Source organism: Dromiciops gliroides, chromosome 4 (assembly GCF_019393635.1).
Source record: "Dromiciops gliroides isolate mDroGli1 chromosome 4, mDroGli1.pri, whole genome shotgun sequence".
NCBI lineage: Eukaryota > Metazoa > Chordata > Mammalia > Microbiotheria > Microbiotheriidae > Dromiciops > Dromiciops gliroides.
In genome coordinates this window covers 127,906,392-127,929,480 of record NC_057864.1, presented here as the reverse complement: position 1 = coordinate 127,929,480, position 23,089 = coordinate 127,906,392, and the positions used below count along the sequence as shown (strand labels likewise).

Here is a 23,089-nt window from a genome sequence, read left to right as displayed (position 1 = left end):
GCAAAACTGATCATTAATCTGTCAGGGGTAAAATGGGACTTTAATGAAAAAGAGGACTTTCCAGGTATTTGTGTTGAAAAGACCTGAAGTGAATGGCAAATTTTGACTTTCAAATACAAGACCCTAGGAGAACCATAAAAAACTGGAGTTGGGGGACATACCTGGGGTCATTGCAGTGGGTAACTGTTTTGTGTCTGAGGATGGGTTTTTTGGCTGGGATCCTCCTGGGTCCAGGGTGGAATGCTTTTGTCCACTGTGTCACCTAGCTGCCCCATGATGACATCTTTAGGGTTAATTGAGGGTGAGGGGAAGGCACTGGGGGAGGGGGAAGGGCAGAGGTGAAATCCTACTTGAAAGAAACAGGAAAAGGCTTATAGAGTTGGGGAAGAGATGGGAGAGGAGCAGGGCATTAAATGAATTTACACTCATCAGAAAAAGCTCAAATACTTAAACTCTTCAAATTGCTTCAAATTTGGAACTCTAATCTTATGAAAATGAATGTTGAAAACTACCCTTACATATAATTGGAAAAAAATGTTTGTTGAAGAGAAAAAGAAAAGAGATGCACTAATGACTCAAAGCTAGGATAAATAGTTTCAGATACTTATTAGCTGTGTACCCTGTTGCCAGTCCCTTCACCCGTTTGCCTGTTTCCTCATCTGTAAAATGAGTGAGAAGGAAATGGCAAACCACCTCAGTTTCTTTGCCAAGAAAACCCCAAGTGGGATCACACGTAGTTGGACGTGACTAATCAACAAAATCCAAAAGTGGAGTGGGTTGACTTGGGAATAAGTAGATCTGCATCATAGGCGGGTTTTAAAACATAAACTGGATGATTCTTTTTTCAGGGATTCAATAAAAATATTGTGGAAGTAGAATAAATAGGACTGGATAACTGGCGATAAGGGGAGAATGAGGAAGAGGGAATACTAAAAAGTTTCTAAGGTTTTGTGTCTGAGTGACTGGAAGGATGATGGTAGAATTAAAAGAAAAAGGGAAGTTGAGAGGAAGGGTAGGTTGGGGAGGATGGTAATGAATATGTTTCTGGATATTGGGCGTTTTGAGCTATCCATGGACATCCAGATGGAAATCATAGATCACAGCTGTCAAAGGCACAGTAGGACATGGAGCATAGATCAGGAGTTCAGGGGTACATATAGAGATTTAGAAGTCATTTACAGTAGAAGAAATAACTGAAGCCACGGAAGTTCATGAGATCATCTAATCCCATCCTCTAATTTCACAGATGAGGAAAGCAGGCTCTCCAGATGGGGAAACAAGCTGCAAGTGGTGCTATAACAGTGCACCAGGCCCTGAGTTAGGAAGACCTGGGTTTGTTTTCTGATGCTGACATATCCAGACTCTGTGAGCCTGGGTAAGTAACTTAATTTTGCAGGGCCATAGTCCTACTCTCAAAGACTAAGTTTGAAGAGGGGTAGCTGATCTGCACTGGTAGAGGGAATTTCCTTAATGTGAATTCCCAATACCAATTAAATCACTAGTCTAGTTGAAAGCAAAAACAAAACAAAACAACCAAACCCCCCAAAACCAAACCAAACCCCCAGAGTCTGTAAGTGGAAGAGCTGTTACTTCCTATGGTTATTGATCTTTCTACTATTCTGTTGTTATTGTTCAGTCATTTTTCACTCATGCCTGACTCTTCATGACCCCATTTGGGGTTTTCCTGGCAGAGATCCTGGAGTGGTTTGCCATTTCCTTCTCCAGCTCATTTACAGATGAGGACAGGGTTAAGTGACTTGCCCAGGGGTCACACAGCTAGCAAGTGTCTCAGGCTGAATTTGAATGCAGGTTTCCTGACTCCAGGGCCAGTGTTGTATCTACCATGCCACCTAGTTGCCACCCTCTCTACTCTACACTACTATGAATGTGTATTGTGAAGAATTGCACGTTTATGTTAAAGCAAAATTATAATTTTAGTATAATGTCCATAGGCAGAGAAGAAAAGTTATCAAATTATCAATACTATTTCTTTTGGTTTCCATTAAAATTTTCCTTTGATGGTTACCATGGCTTGGAGGGGGGCCCTAGTTTCTCCAAGTGGCCCTACCAGACTGAAAAGCCTTCAGGGGATAGTCCTGGTGGTGATTTCATTCTCACTGTCCAAGGATTAGTCTAGTTACATTCAGAGAGAAGCTCATCAACAGATTCACTGAAAGGAGATGGATTGAGTTATAGGAAGTCTGACTACCTACTAAGCATTATCACAGGGATAAAAGATTTCAATCTGGAAGGGACCCTAGAGGCCCTCTTAGTTCAACCATGTCATTTTATAGAAGAGGAAACGGGAGTTAGGGAGAGAGGTTTGATGACTTGCCCAGGATCTCTATGGCAATAAGGGTCATGATCTATGCAAGAGAAAGGACAACCCACATCAAGGCAATTGATCCAAAAACTGTGATGAACTAGTCCTGAAGTCCTGAGCAAGACTGAGAACATTTTGAGGAAGGGATTTTGTGCCTCATTGCTTGTGTGAAATGTAAGACTTGCAAGTTCAAACCTATTTTATGATACCAATCCACTTACTCAGGGCCACATTCATGACTTGGCAACAGTGTAGACATAAAAATCAAAGGAAAAATTTGCTAATTCCTTCTTTGTTCCAGAGATGATTTTTTTCTCTCCATAGACTTCAGAGTGCTTTTGCATCTTCTACTAATTCTCAAATAATTACCAAAAAACCACACCAAACAAGCAGTAGTCCATGGTAATGAAAGGGATAGGCATAAAGAACTGAAATTTAGATCTCATTTTAACAATTATTTTCAGCTTCATCCAATATCAGAGCTGATAAAAAGTGACATTGACCGGCTTCAGTTTTGCTTCATTCCTTTTTTCTGTCTGCCCATCAGTAGAAACCAATAGAAAGCAAGCAAGTCAAAACACAATTGTATTTTGATTTGTGGTATAATACTCACTGACAGTAATCCAAAGGAAAAATATATTAGTTCCATTTAATGAGCAAAAATTACATTTTCTTCAAGTAAAATATTTTAATACGGTTTATTTTATATTTTATAACGATTACATTGGATACAAACCTTAAATAGATCCCGAAGACTGAACATGTAGTGACACTTAGCTGGGGTTGGTAACAGATGGTGACATACGTGATAGTATATGGAGAGGGAAATCGCTGCCAGTTGCTGCCTGCACCTCTGAACATCAGAGAGGAAGGAATTGTTATGTAAGTGTATTCCCAGATGAGCCTGAAAAAGAAAATTTTGTGACCAATATTTTAAAAATATTTAAATATTCCTTGGTTAGGGGTCCTGCAGATTCAGGCATTGTAACATTAACAGGAAGTTTAAAGTCTATTAAAATTCTTTTTGTTTGTTTGTTTTGCATAAGCAGCCATGGAAAACATCTCCACATCAGCCAGGTTGTGACAAAAAACAGACAAAAACAAAACTTCAGATTAAGGAACTGTCAAAAGATGCTTCAGGGGGCAGCTAGGTAGCACAGTGGATAAAGTACTGGCCCTGGATTCAGGAGGACCTGAGTTCAAGTCTGGCCTCAGACCCTTGACACTTACTAGCCTCATTAACCCTCATTGCCCTGCAAAAAATGCTTCATATTGTCTTCAGACACTATCAGTTCTTTCTCTGTAGATGGACTGCAACTTTCATAAGTCCTTCAGAGTTATATTGGATCACTGCATTGCTGAAAATAACCACATACTTCCCAGCAGATTATCTTACACTATTGCTGTTATTTTGTATACAGTGCATTTCACTCTGCTTCAGTTCATGCAGGTCTTTCCAGGTTTTCTGATAGCATCCTATTTGTCATAATGTTTATATAGTACATTAAACTTGACAAATAATTTTCTTCACAATAGCCCAGCAAAGTAAGGTACCATATGTTTTGCCATTATGGTCAATCACCATAACTATTTCTCTCCATCCTATTCCTTTCCCATGATATTTACTCTATTTTCTATCTTCTTTTTTTAAAATTTATTTTCTTTTTTTCTATATTCTTTTACCCTATTCCTCCTCAAAAGTGTTTTCCTTCTGAGTGCCCCCTCCCCTGCTCTGCCCTCTCTTCTTTCACCCTTCCCTCCTTATCCTCTTCCCCTCCTACTTTCCTGTAGGGTTAAATAGATTACTCCTCCCAATTGGGTGTGTATATTATTCCCTCCTTGAGCCCACTCTGATGAGATTAAGGTCTTTGAGTTCATTCTGTGTTCTAAATTTTCTTCCTCTCTCCCTCCTCAATCCTCCCTAGGAAATCAAGCAATTCAATATAAGTCATACATGTGCAGTCATGATATCATCCCTTCATATTCAGTTCAGACCTGTGTCCTCTAAGTATATTCCTTTCAGCTACCCTAATACTGAGAAAGCTCTCATGAGTTCAAAGTATTATCTTCTCATGTAGGAATGTAAACAATTTAATCTTTTAATATCCCTCATGATTCTTTTTCCTGTTTAACTTTTTATGCTTCTCTAGGCATTGTATTTGAAAGTCAAATTTTCTATTCAGTTCAGGTCTTTTTAACACAAATACCTGAAAAGTCCTCTTTTTCATTGAAGTCCCTTTTTTTCCTCTGAAAGACCATAATCAGTTTTGCTGGGTATGTGATTCTTGACTGTAGTCCCAGTTCCTTTGCCTTCTGGAATATTATATTCCATGACTTCCAGTCCTTTAATGTAGATGCTGCTAGATCTTGTTTTATTCCTATTGTAGCCCTACAGTATTTGAATTCCTTTTTTCCAGCTGCTTGTAATATTTTCTCCTTGACCTGGGAGCTCTGGAATTGGCTATAATATTCCTGGAGGTTTCCTTTTGGGATCTCTTTCAGGAGGTGATCAGTGGATTTTTTCAATTTCTATTTTACCTTATGCCTCTAGAATATCAGGGCAATTTTCCCTGACATTTCTTGGAAGATGCTATATAAACTCTTATTTTGGTCCTGGTTTTCAGGTAGTCCAGTGATTTTCAAATTATCTCTCCTGGATCTATTTTCCAGGTCAGCTGTTATTCCAAGTAGATATTTCACATTGCCTTCTATTTTTTATTCATTTGGATTTGCTTTACTATTTCTTGGTCTCTCAAAAAGTCACTAGCTTCCATTTGTTCAGTCCTAGTTCTTAGGCAATTATTTTCTTCTGAGAGCTTTTGTATCTCCTTTTTCATGTGGCTTTTCAAGCTGTTGACTTTTTTTCTCTGACTCTCCTGCATCACTCTCATTTCTCTTTCCATTCTTTCCTCCATCTCTCTAAATCTTCCTTCTATCTCTCCTATTTTCTCTTCAATGTCGCTTTTGAGTGCTTCCATGGCCTGAGACCAATTCATATTTTCTGGGAGCTTTGGATGTAGGGTCCATGAGGTTGTTATCCTCTTCTGAGGGTGTACCTCAATCTTCCTTGTCACTCTCAATAGTTCTCAGCTTTCTTTGGTTGCTCATCTTCCTATCTTTTACTTGACTTTTAACTCCCTCTTACAGGGGGGCTCTACTTCCAAGTTACACTGTCCCAAGCTTCAGAGGTCCCAGTATTTTTCAGTTTGAGGGAGGGCAGGTCTTTCTCTTGCCTGGTCTGAAGATAACCTCAAGCCAATTTGCTAATTAACCAGCCAGCAGGACTTTATGTGTTTCTTAGCTTCTGACTAGCCTATGCCCCTCCCCATCCTGGGCCTCCTGCCACTCAAGTTTTCTTCCTGGCTCCCTGCTGGTGTGGGATAGCTGAATTCCTCCTTAGGTCCCACAGATACCCCTGTATTTTCTTCCCCTGGCCAGCCGTTTAGCCCTCTCACCCAACCATAAGATTAGTTCCAGAAGATGCTGGTGTTGCAGCTGATTTGGAGGCTTGGGAGTAAGTTCCTCTGGCACAGCATGAAGTGCTTCTAAATGTTAAGGAGAGGTCAGAATAATAAAACAGGTAACATACCAGAGGAAATAAAATAATAATAGCAACACACATTCATGAGACTTTTTTTTTTTTTTGGTGGGGCAATTGGGGTTAAGTGACTTGCCCAGAGTCACACAGCTAGTAAGTGTTAAGTGTCTGAGCTGGATTTGAACTCAGGTCCTCCTGAATCCGGGGCCGGTGCTGCCCCATTCATGAGACTTTAAAATTTATAATGCCCTTTCCTCAAGATAGATAACCTCCTAAAGTAGTCGGTACAAGAATTATTATCCCCATTTTTACTTATTAGAAAACTGAGGCTCAGAACAGTTTAAATGACTTATTTAAATTCATATAGCTAATTAGCTGGCATTTGAATCTAAGTTTTCTGACTACAAATTCAAAACAAATTCAACACTTTCCATTCCAATGGTAGTGCCTCTCTTAGGAATCTCTGATAATATTTTTCTTTAAAAGTTAGTAGCCTTAAATTTTACATCCCTTCAGCCCCTTCCCTATCTTCTTAAGTCTATGGAAGCCTTCTACTTTCTACTAACTCCATTTATTACCTGAAGAATAGTATACAATGCATATTGTGGAGGATGAGGCATTACTAGTGTAAAAAAATGTTTGAGGAGACGTGGACTGATATCACTTTTCCCACCAAGTGGAATACCACAAGCTGCAACCAGAGATATATCTTGAATATCCTGTGAGAAATGGAAAGAAAGATAAACCAGTGGTATTATAGTTAGTACACTTTGAGCTTACAAGATGGAGTAGATCTAGGAACCAAAGGTTCAGAAGTGGATAAGACACCTGATCTTGGGAAGAGACCAACTCTTATTGACACTGGTGCACTGTGCATTAGATTATGGGCATAGTGGAAACCTCAGCAACAGTTACTTTTAACACATTATTTGGAGAAAACATCATTTAACACATTATTTGGGGATTGGTTCTCTACCAGTCTGATTTATCTTTTTAATGGAGACTCAGTGGGATATGATTGCTTTATAAAATATCCTTGTTTTAAGACTAGGCAGCTAATTTCAGTCAACAAAAATCCATTAAGTGCACATTAAGTGCTAGATTCTGAGGATACAAATACACGACTCTGCTTACTTTTTTAATGCTTGCAGGACAAATAGGACAAATACTGATTATAGGTTAAAGTGAAATAAAGTCAAGGGAGGGAGCCAGGTGCTATGAGAAATCTGAGGAGGTAAGAGGTTGCTTTCATTCAGGAGTGAGGATAGGAAAAAAAGGGGGAGTCAGGGAAGGCTTCACAGAGGACATGAAAAATTTCTTTTACTTTGATTCCGTACTTACTGAATTGCCACAATCTTATTTTGGTTTTCCTATGTAGGTTTCTCTATAGAGAAAAGAACTTGGTAACTGTTGAAAAAGAACTTTCTAGTTGGCAATTATATTTCTTTATGTATATAAGATAATCATTCTCATATTCTTACTGTATTATGTTTAATTATAAATTACCATTCTGATACAAATAAATCTCTCATAAATATGAGCAGCAGGAGTCACTCTTTGCAGGGTTCAAAATAAACTGAAGATTACTCATGCCTACCACATGCTTTGTGGTAGCCTAAAATTTTAATTCTTCAGAGATGGAAGCATTCCATTACTTGCAGTTATGTAGCACCATTAGACATTGAAGAGAAAAAGTTGGATATGGTTTTCAAATGGCAATTTAACTCATTCTCATTTAGTTTTTGTCTATTCTACATGGGAAATAAGCCTGACATAAGAAACTCTTAAAAATAATACAGTTTTGGGACAGCTAGGAGGTGCAGTGGATAGAGCACCAGCCCTGGAGTCAGGAGGACCTGAGTTCAAATCCGACCTCAGACACTTAACACTTATTAGCTGTGTGACCCTGGGCAAGCCACTTAACCCCAATTGCCTCACTAAAAAAAAAAATACAGTTTTAAAGATATGAAGAGAAACAATTCTGATAAGAAGGACAAGGGCAAATTTTCTAAAGATTTCTAAATTATAATATGGACTCACAGGGAATTCCTTGGCCAACTTAGATTTTAAAAATGCATCCAGAGAAAGTGGGAGCAAAAGCAGGTAACAAGATGAATATAAAAGTAAGAGAGAATAATGTTAGGCATGCTAACACTCAGAATTAGCTGGGACTGGTGAGGAAAGTTGACAATAAAAAGGAAATTTTTAAAAAGCTATTTGGGGCAAAAAAGAAGGTTCAAAAAAGTTAAAAGGAAGGCTAAGCTGCTCAGTTCTCATTTTGCTTATTTTCTCTGCCAAAGAAGAGGAATTTTAGATGAGAAAATATAAAGAAAAAAATGACCAATAGGGAATTTATACTTAAAATATATAGGGAAGTGGTAATATGACTATTTTCCTATCCTCAATGTGTCAAGTCATCTGGCACAGTTGAACTATCCCCTTAGGCTTTGAAAAACAACAATAACAGCAAGAATAAGAATAAGAAGTGAATGTGATTACTTAGCAAACCATTGAAGAAAGATAATGGGGGCAGAATAAAGTGAATTAGCATTTATATAGTGCCTACTATGTGCAAGGCAATATGCTAACAGCTTTACAAATATTACCTCATTGGATACTCAGAACAACCCTCTTAACTAGGTGATATTATCACCTCCATATTACAGTTAAGTTAATTGAGGCAAACAATGGTTGTGACTTTCCCAGAGTCACACAGTAAAGTATGTGAGGCTGCATTTGAATTTATGTCTTCTTGACTCTAGGCCCAGCAATCTATCCATTTTGCCACTGAGCTGCCTCATTTAGGATCCTTAATAGTATCAAAGACTTAGAATGGACTTAGAAATATTCTGGTCCAATCCTCTCATGTTATAGATGAGAAAACCAAGGCTCAGAAATGTTGAATGACTTGCCCAAGGTCATATAGAAAGTGGCAAGACAGATTTTAAAATGCAGGTCCTCTGCCTCTCAATCCAGTGTTCTTTCCATTATGGTAGGTTGGCTCCTTCTATATGTGACAAATTTCTAGACATTATTAAAGGGCAGCATATATTGGATAGAGGGTCAGTCTTGCAATTAGACATATTTGGTTCAAGTCTAGCCTCTGATACAAATAAGAGCTGGGCAGTCATGGATAATCATTTAACATCTCAGTACTCCAGGCATCTCTCTAAAACTTTAAATTACAGATGAGTTGTTGATTTATAGAGGGCGAGTGCTCATTGGGAATTTCTCAAAACTTATGAAATCACTGGTCTGGATGAAAAAATAAATAAAGGTATGATTAATGAATGTCTAGAAAGTGGAATAGTGATCCCAACATGGCTTCACTGAACTAACCTCATTTTTCTTTTTGCTTTTTTTTTTTTGATAGGTATTAGGTGGGTAGATCAGAGAAATATTGCAAATACAATTTATTTAGATTTAGCAAAGAACTTGACAAAGTTTTTCATGATATTATTGTGGGAAATATGGAGAGATGTGGGTTAGATGATAGATGCATTCATAACTGGTTGAAGATATGTACCAAAGAGTAGTCCTTAATGGTTCAATGTCAATTTGGAAGATCTCCAGTGGAGTGGCCCAGGGATCTTCACTTGGTTCTGTACTGATCAACACTTTTCTCTCAATAACTTAGAAAAAAAGCATAGATGGAATCCTTAACAAATATGCAGATGACACAAAGTGTAGAAGAATACCTAATACACTGGATGACAGAGTCAAGTCCCCAAAGATACTGACAGGCTAAACCATTGGATCAAATCTAATGATGAAATTTAATAGGGATAAGCTAAAGTCTTATACTTTGATAAAAAAAAAAAAGAAGGTCAGAAGTAGAGATGGTATGGGCAGACAATAAGTTATTTGAAGTGGTTGAATCAACAGTGACATTGCAATTAAAAAAGCTAATGCAACCTTGGGTTACATTATATGAGAGTCTTGGGTCTAAGACTAGATATGTGATAATCTGGCTATGCTATCTGGTTGGATTTCACCTGGAATACTCTTCTAATCACTTGTTAAGTATAGTGTAATGGGGATTCCTTTTGTAGATGCCTTCTGAAGACCCTTCCAACTTTCAAATTCTGTGATTCTAGATCTGTGTGATACATTTTGATAAGCTGGATAGGCTGGAGAGCACCCAGAGGGGAGGAACCAATATGGCACAAGGCCTCAAGTTCACATATGAAGATCTGCTGGAGGAACTGGGGATGATTCAGAGGGAGAAGAAAAGACTTAAGAACACAATAACTGTCATCAAGTTTTTGAAGGACTGGTAGGTGGAAGAATTAATTACTTGTGGTGTTGTCCCCTGAGAGAAGTAGGAACAATGGATGAAAGTTGCAAAGAGATAGATTTAGATAGATTCTATGTAAGAAAAAGTTCCTTACAATTCGGGCTGTCTCACTCCACAATGGGTTGTCTTGTGGGATAGTGGGTTGACCATCACTGGTGGTCTTCAAAGATTAGATGTCAACTCATCAGGTACACTGTAGACAGTCTTTCCCATTCTGGGAGTGTGTGATTCTTAAGCGACTGCTGTGTCTGTAACCATCTGCTTCTTTCCAGGCTATTATGATATAGTCAGTTTCATTTTTAAAATGTTGTCATTTCACACACTGGGGTGGAGCCAAGATGTCAGACAAAAGGCAGTGACTTCCCGAAGCTCTCCCCAAGAACTCTCCAAATTCCTTCAAATAATGCAATAGACAATTCCAGGAGCAGCAGAACCCATAAAAGGACAGGGTGAGATCATTTTCCAGCCAAAGATGGCTTAGAAGGTTGGCAAGAAAGATCTGTTGTGCCAGGGTGAGAGTAGAGCACAACCCTGCAGCAGCACTGTGAAGATCCAGCCCCAGGCAGGCTGCTCCAGAGTTGTCTCTCAGCTGTGGCTGCTGCTGCTTCTGGAACTAAGTCCACGGATGGTGCGGGGGTCGAGTGGTTGGCCAGGGGTAGATTACAGGGGTCCTGCTGAGGCAGGATCCTGAGCTAGGATCCAGGTTTCAGTCTTGAGTGGAAGCCGAGGTGGGGAAGGGGCATAGGCATGCCAGAGCTTGCAGACATAGTGGAACAGGATTCTCTTCCAGGTCAGAGGGCAAGCAGGCCTATGGTTACTTACTAGACCAGAGCACAGGCCAGGGGAATATAGAATGTGCCTCTCCTCAAATAATATCACCTGGTACCCTCTGAAGCTTGGGACACTACACCCTGGAAGCAGTGCCCAACTTTAAGGAGTTAAAAGTCAAGAAATAGGCTTGCAAAATGAGCAAAGAGAAAAAAATGTAGACACTGGAAAGTTTCTCTGGTGACAAGGTAGATCAAAATACACCCTCAGAAGAAGACAACAAAGTCAAAACTCCTATATCCAAAGCTTCCAAGAAAGAGATGAATTGGTCTCAGGCCATAGAGGCATTCAAAAAGGGCTTTGAAGATAAGGTAAGAGAAGTAGAGGAAAAAATGGAAAGAGAAATGAGAGTGATGCAGGAGGGTCATGAAAAAAAGTCAACAGCTTGAAAAGCCAAATTGGCCAAATGGAAAAGGAGGTACAAAAGCTCTCTGAAGAAAATGATTGTGTTAAAATTAGGATTGAGCAAATCAAGACACAATAAAGGAAAACCAAAAGTATGAAAAAATAGAGGACAATGTGAAATATCTCCTTGGAAAAACAGCTGACCTGAAAAATAGATCCAGGAGAGATAATTTGAAAAGTATTGACTATGGGGCAGCTAGGTGGCACAGTGGATAGAGCACTGGCCCTGAATTCAGGAGGACCTGAATTCAAGAGGACCTGAGTTCAAATCCGGCCACAGACATTTAACACTTACTAGCTGTGTGATCCTGGGCAAGTCAGTTAACTCCAATTACCTCACCAAAAAAAAAAAAGAAAAAAGAAAAAGAAAGAAAAGTATTGACTACCTGAAAACCATGACCAAAATAAGAGTTTAGATAGCATCTTACAAGAAATTGTCAGGGAAAATTGCCCTGATATTCTAGACGCAGAAGGTAAAATAGAAATTGAAAGAATCCACCGATCACCTCCAGAAAGATATCCCAAAAGGAAAACCTCCAGGAATATTATAGTCAAATTCCAGAACTCCCAGATCAAGGAGAAAATATTGCAAGCAGCCAAAAAGAAATAATTCAAGTACAGTGGAGGCACAGTCAGGATAACACAAGATCTAGCAGCTTCTACCTTAGAGGACTGGAAGGCTTGGAATATGCTATTCCAGAGGGCAAAGAAACTGGGATTACAACCAAGAATCACCTACCAAGGAAAACTGAGTATTATCTTTCAGGGGAAAAATGAGACTTCAAAGAAAGAGAGGACTTTCAGGCATTCATGATGAAAAGACCTGAGCTGAATAGAAAATTTAACTTTCAAATACAAGACCCTAGAGAAACATAGAAAGGTAAACAGGGAAAAGAAAGCATAAGGGATATTAAAAGGTTAAATTGTTTACATTCCTACATGAGAAGATGATACTTGTAACTCATAAGAACTTTCTCATTATTAGGGCAACTTAATGGAGTATATTTAGACAGAGAGCTCAGGTGTGAGTTGAATATGAAGGGATCATATCTTTAAAAAAATAAAGGGGTGAGAGGAATTCACTGGGAGAAAGGGAAAGGGAGAGGTGGCATGGGGTAAAGTGTCTTGCATAAAAGAAGCAAGAAAAAGCTTAGGGAGAAGAGGGGAAGATGGAGGTAGTGTGGGGGAGTGAGTGAGCATTATTTTAATCAAAATTGGCTTCTAAGAGGGAATAACATGCAAACTCAATTGGGTATAGTAATCTATCTTACGCTTCAGGAAAATAGAAGGGGAAGAGGATAAGGGAGGGTTGAAAGAAGGGAGGGAAGATTGGTGGAGGAATCAGAAGCAAAATACTTTTGAGTAGGGAGAGGGTGAAAGAAGATAGAAAATAGAGTAAATATCATGGGGAGGGAATAGGATGGGGGGAAACACAGTTAGCAATAGTAACTGAAAAAATTTTGAAGCAGAGGCAAGAGCAATGATGACGATTATGATGATAAAAGGTATAGTACTTACTTTGATGGGCTATTGTGAAGAAAATTCTTTTTCAGGTAAAAGGTACTCTATAAATGTTATCTATTATGGTTGTTTCAGCAATCAACATCATGGGTTTATTGTAAGGAGATCTCTCTTTAAAGTACTATATAAATGTAGTTTCCTATAAAAATTGATGAGCAGGATGCTAACAGAAAAACCTGAGGGGGCAGCTAGGTGGTGCAGTGGATAAAGCATTGGCCTTGGATTCAGGAGGACCTGAGTTCAAATCCAGCCTCAGACACTTGACATTAGCTGTGTGACCCTGGGCAAGTCATTTAACCCTCATTGCCCTAAAAAAAAGAAAAGAAAAAACTGGAAAGACTTATATGAGCTGATGCAAAGTGAAATGTACTGTAAACAAAATAACAGCAATACTGTGAGATGATCTGCTGAGAATGACTTCGTTATTTTTAGCAATACAATGATCCAAGACAAGTCTGAAGGATTTATGAAAAAATGCAATTCATCTACAAAGAAAAAGCTGATGGTATCTGAATACAGATCAAAGAATAATTTTTTTGTTAATTTCTTTTTCTAAAGTTCTTTTGTCTGTTTTCACAACCTGACTAATGAGGAAATGTTTTGCATGACTACACATGTACAACTTATATTAACTTATATTAAGGAGGGGGTGTGGGGAGGGAGAAAGGAAGAGAATTTGGAACACAAATTTTTAAAAATCGATGTGGAGAGGCAGCTATGTGGCACAGTGGATAAAGCACAGGCCCTGGGTTCAAGAGGACCTGAGTTCAAATCTGGCCCCAGACATTTGACACTTACTTGCTGTGTGACCCTGGGCAAGTCATTTAACCCTCATTGCCCCACCAAAAAATCAATGTGAAAATTTGTTTTTACATGTAATTTGGGAAAAATAAATTTCTAAATAAATAAGAGTATAAAAAGAAAAAAAGTTGTCATTTCATTTTTTGTGTGAAAAGTATATTAATGATGTACAGACATGAAACTCCAGAGTAATCTACAAGTTTTTGGCCTTTTTCACTTTTTGATCCTGAACCTTATTTCCCAACACAGCCTTGGGCAAGACTTTCCAAGGTCACACAGTCAGTATGTGTCAGGAGCGGGACTTGAGACCAGGTCGTCTTGATTTTAAAACCAAGTCTCTAATCATTGTGCCATGCTGCCCCATTAATAAGTATAAGTGAATAGTTCTTATAATGACCATAAGTAAAGAGATCACCATGGAAATTATTGCTATCATCACTGTGCTTGCTCATACACTGAAGTTATGACATACCAAGATACACACTGACTTAGATGGGAGAACTTTATCAAGTTCTTGACTGGGTTTTCCCATTTTTCTTTTCTTTCTCTCTCCCTCCCTTCCTTCCTCCCTTCCTTCCTTCCTCCCTTCCTCCCTTCCTTCCTCCCTTCCTTCCTTCCTTCCTTCCTTCCTTCCTTCCTTCCTTCCTTCCTTCCTTCCTTCCTTCCTTCCTTCCTTCCTTCCTTCCTTCCTTCCTTCCTTCCTTCCTTCCTTCCTTCCTTTTTTTTGGTGAGGCAATTGGGGTTAAGTGACTTGCCTACGAACACACAGCTAGCAAGTGCCAAGTGTTTGAGGATGGATTTGAACTCAGGTCCTCCTGACTCCAGGGCCAGTGCTCTATCCACTGTGTCATCTAGCTGCCCCTCATTTTTCTTTATTTTGGGCCTTTTGAATGTAACACCAAATGCCCTTCATCATTGTACATTAGTAATTATGCTCAGCATCTTCTACCTGAAGCCTTTCCTGATCCCCCTGACTACAAGTGCTATTTATTCCATCATAACTTGTGTTCATTTGGAGCAGATTTTTTGATATTTATTAGTATACATGTTGCCTCATTCTGTTTTAATATGAGCTCTTTGACATCAGGGACTATTAATTTGTATTTCCAGGGCTCAGCAAAGAGCCTGGCATGTAGAAAGAATTTAATAAATGTTTGTTGACTAATGCTTTGTTTCTAGTTCCTCAAAGAAAACAAGGTGTTATAATTTATCGAAATGCTGCTTTTAAGGGAGCACATGACAAAGACTTGGGTAAGGGACTACTTTTGATAAGTAAGAATTCTTAAATTTAACACAGAAGTCTTTAAAATGAAATACCTTTTACCAAAATTAAGTTCAGAAAGATAGGAAACTGGGAATACAAGTAGTATTTGAATTGTATTTCTTCCAAATAATTATAATCTGTTTAGAAATAGTGAAAGTAATTTCACAGAGAAACGTCTGTTTGGAAAGTGTTTTCATTTTGCAGTATGGACTACTGAAAATTCTAGATCAATGGACTTGAAATGTAGCAAATATACTGATTAAAAAAAATCTATCCTCCCACATATTTTTGCCAGGTATTCCACACACATAATAAATGATTCATTGGACAAAAATTATCATTGGCTGATTTAGATAGTAAAATAACCACTGTTATAGGGGAAAGGTGAGTGTCTGTATTCATTCAATTTCAACTCAGATTATAACTTGTTTACAACCTGTTTTCATTTGGTTATTTGCTTCTAGATCCTGGAGTAACAGATCTACTTAATTTGCAAAATTAATTGGCATAGCCAATCTTGAATCTTCTGTTGCTAAAAACATTTTTATTACTGTTTTTCTATTGCAGTATACACATGTGACATATGGGTATCTATACAGCTGAACTACTTAAAATCCTTACTTGATTAAAAATAGTTACAAATATTTAACTCATTGCTAAAAAATAACATTTTTATGGTAAAAAAACTCAAAAATGGTTTATACCTTCCATAAAAGTTGTTCAGTATTATAAAACCCTCCTGAATCCAATAACTGTCTGACCAATTCCAGCGGTGGTTGTGCCCCATACTCCTCTGGCACTGGTGAATTCAGATCATCAATAAATATAATCACCTTTGGGAGAAGAATTAAACAAATTTAATAATTGTTACATGCTTACCTTCCTTTAAATTACTGAATAATTGTGACAACTTAATGTACCATATTACAAATAACATTTTATATTAGTTCATTCAAAATAAAACTAATTAGCTTGAATTCTTTGTACTTTCCTACAAAGAAAGAAGATGGCAGCTAGGTTCCATAGTACTGCGAGAAATTATTACATTTCAATTATATTAAGAACCAATTATTCAATTAGGATTAAGGTTTCTTCTCCCTTGTAGGCCAGTCTTTCTCTGAAGGACTTTGCTGCTAGATGAAGTTGCCCAAATCCTCCTGGAACATGCTCCTGGATCTTCTGACAAGAAGACCTAAATTTTGTTTAGAGTGTAAACAGAATGTAATCTAAGTACATTCCAGCCCTAATGCATTAAACCCATGTCCTTGCACACCTTGCACAGCTAAACGGAGTTTAGGGTGACACAGTTAATAAATCAGATAGGTCTGGATGGAGGTGGATCCCTTTGTCCAGACTGCTGGAGGTGGCAGAGTCTCATAAGTAAGCCATGTTCTCAGCAGGAAGAATAAAGACTTTTAGCCACCTCCTCATTCAAATGTTCACCCCCTCCTTAATTGTTCACCAGTCAGGATTGATTTTCACCTGATGGGGCATTCCCTTTTCTAAAATTATTTAAGGCATTTAGTGTCTCCATTAGGTGTCTTTGGTTACAGAGAAACCACTGACCATCAATTTATTATCAGCTAGCCTAATTAATAAATTGATTATTAATTACCCAGAAACTCTGTCTCTCAGGCTTTTCATTTGTCTCAGTACAGTGTTATCACATTCAAATAGAAACAACTTTCTGTGGGTTGCAATAATATTAGAAAAGTAGAAATTAATATTACTTATGCATTTTATTTATTGCATTTTTATTTATTTTGTTAAACAATTCCCAAATATTTTTTTTTGGTGAGGCAATTGGATATATGGGGGGCAGGGCAGTGAGGCTTAAGTGACTTGCCCAGGGTCACACAGCTAGTAAGTGTCAAGTGTCTGAGGGCGGATTTGAATTCAGGTCCTCCTGAATCCAGGGTCGGTATTCTATCCACTGAACCACTTAACTACCCCTCATTCTTTATTTAGATAGGATGATTAGTGGGTCCAAGGATAGATAGCTTGAAAAAAGTTATATTATCCATGGGCAGAACTACTTGTTACATATGGACCACATATTTTATCTTCTTTTTATTTATTAAAATATTTTATTCTATAGGAGCAACTAGGTGGTACAGTGCGATAGAAAACCAGGCCTGGAGTCAGGAGGAGCTGACTGTAGGTCTGAACCTGAGTTGAAATTTGGCCTCAACACTTAAAAGATATGTGACCCTGGACAAATCACTCTTCTTCTGTTTGCCTGAGTTTCTTCATCTGTAAAATAGGAATAATAACACTTATCTCCCAGGGTTGTTGTGAGGATAAAATGAAATAATTGTAAAGTGCTTAACACAGAGCTTGATTACACAGTAAGTATTCTATAAATGTTACTTATTATTATTATTTGCTGGGCAATGAGGGTTAAGTGACTTGTCAAGGGTCACACAGCTAGTGTCAAGTGTCTGAGGCTGGATTTGAACTCATGTCCTCCTGAATCCAGAGCCAGTGCTTTATCTACTGTGCCACCTACCTGCCCTTATTATTATTATTATTATTAAAATTACAGTGGTTTTAATCCTTAAATATCATTGATATGATAATCAAATGGAGGTTGAGGGAAGGGAAATTCATACCTGGCTGTCTTGTGGAGCTCCATGAATATCTTTAGTTTTTCGTATTAATTTCTTAAGAATCAACTCCTGAGTTTTGCCAGCAGTTGTATTGGCACTAAATTTTATTGTGGACACAATTATTTTTTTCTCCTCTTTAACATGAGTTTCTTCACTTTCTTCCTCGTTAGTCCAATAATTCTTTTGTCCAAAAGAAGCTAGATACAAGTAAACAATGAAGTTCTGAGGAAATATCTTTGTTCTTCAGACAAAAACAGATTAAGTGCCTACTAAGCCAAACACTGTGTTAGATAAATAATGCATAGTCACGGCAATTGCTAAGCTTAGAACTTAGTTGGGGAAATAAAATATAAACAAAACAACTATGATAGAAGAGGGTACATGATAAGTACCCAAGACAGGCCCAAACAAATTCTTACATGAGGTTTAAGTAAGGAAAAATAATTTCTGATTGATAGGATTTATGGAGGAGATGAAACTTGAATTTGGTCTTAAAGATTATAAGATCAGATTTCAACAGGTAGAGATGGGAATGGATGGAAAGACAATACCAGCATCTGGAATGAACAAAGACATATAATGGGGGGGAATTGGCCAGTTTGTCTGGAGGATAAAGTAGGAGAAGTAGAGACACATAAGACTGATAATATATCTAAATTTACCAATTTATATATATGTATATACTACATATATTGCAATGTATGTAATAAATTCAATATATATGTACATCTATTGATATCCATCCATCCATGTATCTATCTATCCTTCCATTCATCCAACCATCCATCCATCTATCTAATCTATATTTAATAAAGCAGCTAGGTGGCACAGTGGAGAGACTGCCAGGCTTGGAATCAGGAAGACCAAAGTACAAATCCACTCTCAGACATTTACTAGCTATGTGTCCCTAGGCAAGACAATTAACCTTAGTTTGACTCAGTTTCTTTACCTGTAAAATGAAGATGTTAATAGCATCTACCTCCCAAGATTACTGCAAGGATACAATGAGATAATGTTTGTAAAGTGTTTATTAGCACAGTGCTTGGCACACAGTAGATAACTATATAAATGTTTGCTATCTTTATCATCACCACCATCATCATTATTATAATGTGTATAGAAGTATATGTATAGGGGCAGCTAGGTGGCGCAGTGGATAAGAGCACTGGCCCTGTAGTCAGGAGTACCTGAGTTCAAATCTGGCCTCAGACACTTAACACACACTTACTAGCTGTGTGACCCTGGGCAAGTCACTTAACCCCAATTGCCTCACTAAAAAAAAAGAGAAGTATATGTATAAGAAATAAATTATATATATGTACACATATATGTGTATATGTCACACATACAAATATCCATATGCAAAATCTATATATTTAAATCTAATCTCTACCTGGGACCCAGTCTTTACCTGCCTATTAGTTGTCTTACCAGTGCCTCAAATTTAACACATTAAGAACCAAATTCATTGTAGGCCTGCAGGAACATTGATCTAGACCTGGAAGAGACCTCAAAAGCCAACCCCAACATTTTATAGATAAATAAACTAAAGCCTAATGGAGGTTACATGATTTTTTCAAGGTTACATTGGTACTAAGCATCAGAGGTGGTAACTGACCCCAAGCCCTCTGACTATAGAGATAGTGTTCTGCCCACTTCTTGCTGTCAAGCTTCTCCCCCAAACTTATCCCTCCTCCCAACTTTCCCATTTCTTTTGAAGGCACCACCATGTTCCCAATTACCTAAGCTCAAAACTTTGGAGTAATCTTTGGCACTTCCTTCTCCCTCCAGCTATTATCATTCCCAGAGAGAAGACCATATTGGCTGGCTTGCAGAGTTTGGGAGGGGGAATAATAGGCTGGGCCTAGGTTGTGAAGAGCTTTAAAAATTAAAAAGAGAGACTGGAATTTGCAAGGGAGTGACAATGTCAGATATTTACTCAACAACACTGTGGCAACTACGAAGAGGATGGAATATAGTAGGAAAAAATTGGGGCTCAGGAGATCCGTTAGGAAACTTATTAGTCTAAGATAAGGTGATATAAGGGTAAGTAGAGAGAAGGCATCAGCTACAAGGTATGTCATGAATGCAGAAATGGCAAGATTTGGCAACTGATTAGATAAAGGGGGAGAAGAGTGAGATTTTGAGAATAATGTTGAGGTTATAAACTTAGGAAACTAAAAAAAGATGTGGTTCCTTTGACAGAAATAGTGAAGTTTGGAAGAGAGGTGAGTTTTGGGAAAAAGATGATGAATTCTATTTTGGGTATCTTGAATTTTACATGTTCATGGGGTATCAAGTTTGAAACATCTACTAAGCAATGCTGATTAAGGACCGAAGCTCTAGGGACAGAATGGAGCTAGGCACATAGAAATTAAGTCATTAGCATAAAAATAACAAACCCATAAGAACTGATGTTCCCAAGAGAAAGAGTATGGAGGGAGAAGACAAGAGTACCTAAGGCAGAGCCTCGGAGCACACTTAGGGTGATGGTAGGATTTTAGCTGGGATTTGAAGGAATCCAGGGAAATCAGGTGGCAGAGATAAGAAAAAAGCCTTGTAACAAGAAGTGAAATAAATTCACCCAGTAGCCATGTACAAAATGGTATGTATTTATATACCTCAAGACCATCACCTGTCAGGATGCTGATAACATTGTTCATCATAGGAGACATGGTTGCATTGATCAGACTTCTTAAGTCTTTCAAAGCTGTTTTTTCCTCACGTTGTTGTCATCCTTGAATAAGTGCTGATTCTGCTCACTTCCCTCTGCACCAGGTGATTCTACCCAGGATTCTTTGCAATAATCTCTTTCATCATTTCTTATATTAGAAACAAACAATGGGAATGGGCTTAAAGTATTGTGAAAATACTGGCAAAACTCTGAACTGGTCCAGCTATTCTCCAAAGCAAATTGGAACTATGCTCAAAAGCTATTAAACTACACAGGCCCTTTGGTCTCATTGATGGTGTTGTTGCTAAAGAGATCAAAGAAAAAGGAAAAGTACCTGTTTGTATAAAACTATTTATAGCAGCTCTTTTTTGTGGTAGCAAAGCCCATTAACTGGTGTATGGCTGAACAAGTTATGGTATATGAATGTGGTGAAATAGTAAAGTTCTATAAGAAATGATGATGGGAACAATTCTGGAGAAACTTTAGAAGACTTGAATGAACTAATACAAGGCAATTAGGTGGTATGCTGGATAGAGTGCAGGGACTGAAGTCAGGAAGACTCAACTTCTTGACTTCTATTCTGGCCCCAGATACTTACTAGCTGTGTGACCCTGGACAAATCATTTAACCCCGTTTGCCTCTATTTCCTCATCTATAAAATAAGCTGGAGAAGGAAATGGCAAACCATTCCAGCATCTTTGCCAAGAAAATCCCAAATGGGGTCATGAAGAGTTGGACACAACTGAAAAACAATTGAGCAACAATGAACTGATACAAAGTGAGTAGAATCAAAAGAACATTTTGTATAATAACAATATTGTAAAGCCAAATACCTAAAAAGACTTAGGAATTTTGATCAACATAATGACCAATCACAATTCCAGAAGACTCAGGGTGAAATATGCTCTCCATGTATGTATGTATGTATGTATGTATGTATGTATGTATGTATGTATGTATGTATGTATGTATGTATACACACATGTGTATATACATACACGTATGTATACGTATATATACATATGCCTTAATCTCTGTGTGTATACATATATATTTTGGTTATAGTCAATGGAGGAATTATTTGTTTGATTATTCATGTTTGTAACAGGGTTTCTTGTTTTCTCAATGGTAGAAGGAGGAAGATATGAGGAGTAGAGAATATGTACCTGAAAATTAAATTAAATTAAACTAAAAATAAATCTCTGTAATTGTGTCATTAGTACTAAAGAAAACATTCCTAACTGCAACAAATTACTAAACAAGTTTATTGGATCTTTACACTTAGAAGACATAAAAAAAAATCTTAAGGTATCTCTACATCCATGGCAGCCTTAACGAGCCTCTCATGAATAAGGATCATCTCCTCTTGCCAAAATCATTAACCCTGGCTTTGGAGATAGGACCAAAATTGAATTTCATTAATCTGAGTATTCTTTTAGTTATTTTTGAGGCATTAATATAATCCATTAAGATGATGAAAACTTTAACGTCTTCTGAAAACTTCAGTGATATGATGCTGACCCAATCATAAAGTGACCAAAATCAAACAATTTATTCTAAAAATCCTAACATATTAATTGGTTATATTCCCCTATTGATAAATGATTTGCACCTTGGTAGGATGGAAAGTGACTGCTACTAATTTCATTGAGTTTACCTTAATTTTCATACATACCTAAATCTTTAGTTGGTGACTTAAAGCTGTCTGTAATTAACATGCTGAGATTCTCTTGTAGGCTGATAAAAACAAAAAACAAAAAACAAAACCAACCCAGGATTAGTTTATTTGAATGGCTGGGGCTGGGGGGGGGGCGCGTAGGGGACCTAAACCTGTCATTTCATCAATGTGGGAAATGCCTATAGAAACATCCACCATAGACACAGATCAAAAATTATTAAATCTGAAATCAGTAGACTTTATCAATTGTTCAGTGGCATTGAAACAGGGGTGTTGTGAGGATCAAATAAGATAATGGGTACAAACCATTTTTCTAACCTGAAAACACAAGATAAACGCCAGTATTTATTACTATTATTAGCCTACAGTCACCAGGCCCACAGTCTGCTGATGACTTCCTTCCCTGACTCTTCTACTACCTTCCTGGGGAGCTCAAGCAATGATTATGGAGCAATCCAGAGGTATGCTTGGAAATGTTTAACAACTAGGTACTCCCTAAAAAGAAGGTATACAAGTCCATTTTAAAGTTTAATCTGGGGGGCAGCTAGGTGGCACAGTGGATAAAGCACTGGCTGTGGATTCAGGAGGATCTGAGTTCAAATCCAGCCTCAGACACTTGACACTAGCTGTGTGACCCTGGGCAAGTCACTTAACCCTCACTGCTCTGCAAAAACAAAAAACAAACCGAAAGTTTAATCTGCATTATCAACACTTTCTTAAGTCTCACAAAACAAGCCCTGATTTGTAGTGATGGCTGACTTCTGAAATATAGATACACCGAAATTTAATATCAACTCACACTAACCATTTAAAACTGGTTGTGCCACACCCCTGGAGTGGGTAAGTGACTTGCCCATAGTCAGAGAGCCAGTGTTTGTTAGACAAAGAACTTGAATGCAGGTCTTCTTGACTCCATGGTTAGCAAATGTCATATTGCTTTTCTATTTTAAAAATTATTATTTATAACAAACATGTTAAAAGATATACTCCAAAATAATAAAGACAGGAGACTATGATTTTGGAGACTATTATTTTGTTTCTAACTCATATAAGAAAATGGTAAATATTTTTCTTTATAATGTAGTTAAAATAACTGTCATCATCAATGAAAGCTTCACTAACTGGCAATTAGTAATAATTTGGAATTTATA

At 37.7% G+C, this 23,089-nt stretch overlaps 1 protein-coding gene across 1 annotated transcript in view; it reads right to left on the bottom strand.

Annotated features, from left to right (window-relative positions):
• DNAH14 (dynein axonemal heavy chain 14) overlaps positions 1-23,089 on the bottom strand; it is a 362,777-nt gene that overhangs the window by 117,120 nt on the left and 222,568 nt on the right. The window contains 5 exon segments of the mRNA XM_044003178.1: positions 3,060-3,227; positions 6,440-6,580; positions 15,682-15,810; positions 17,590-17,783; positions 21,936-21,997. Of these exon segments, the coding sequence (XP_043859113.1) occupies positions 3,060-3,227; positions 6,440-6,580; positions 15,682-15,810; positions 17,590-17,783; positions 21,936-21,997 (694 nt within the window).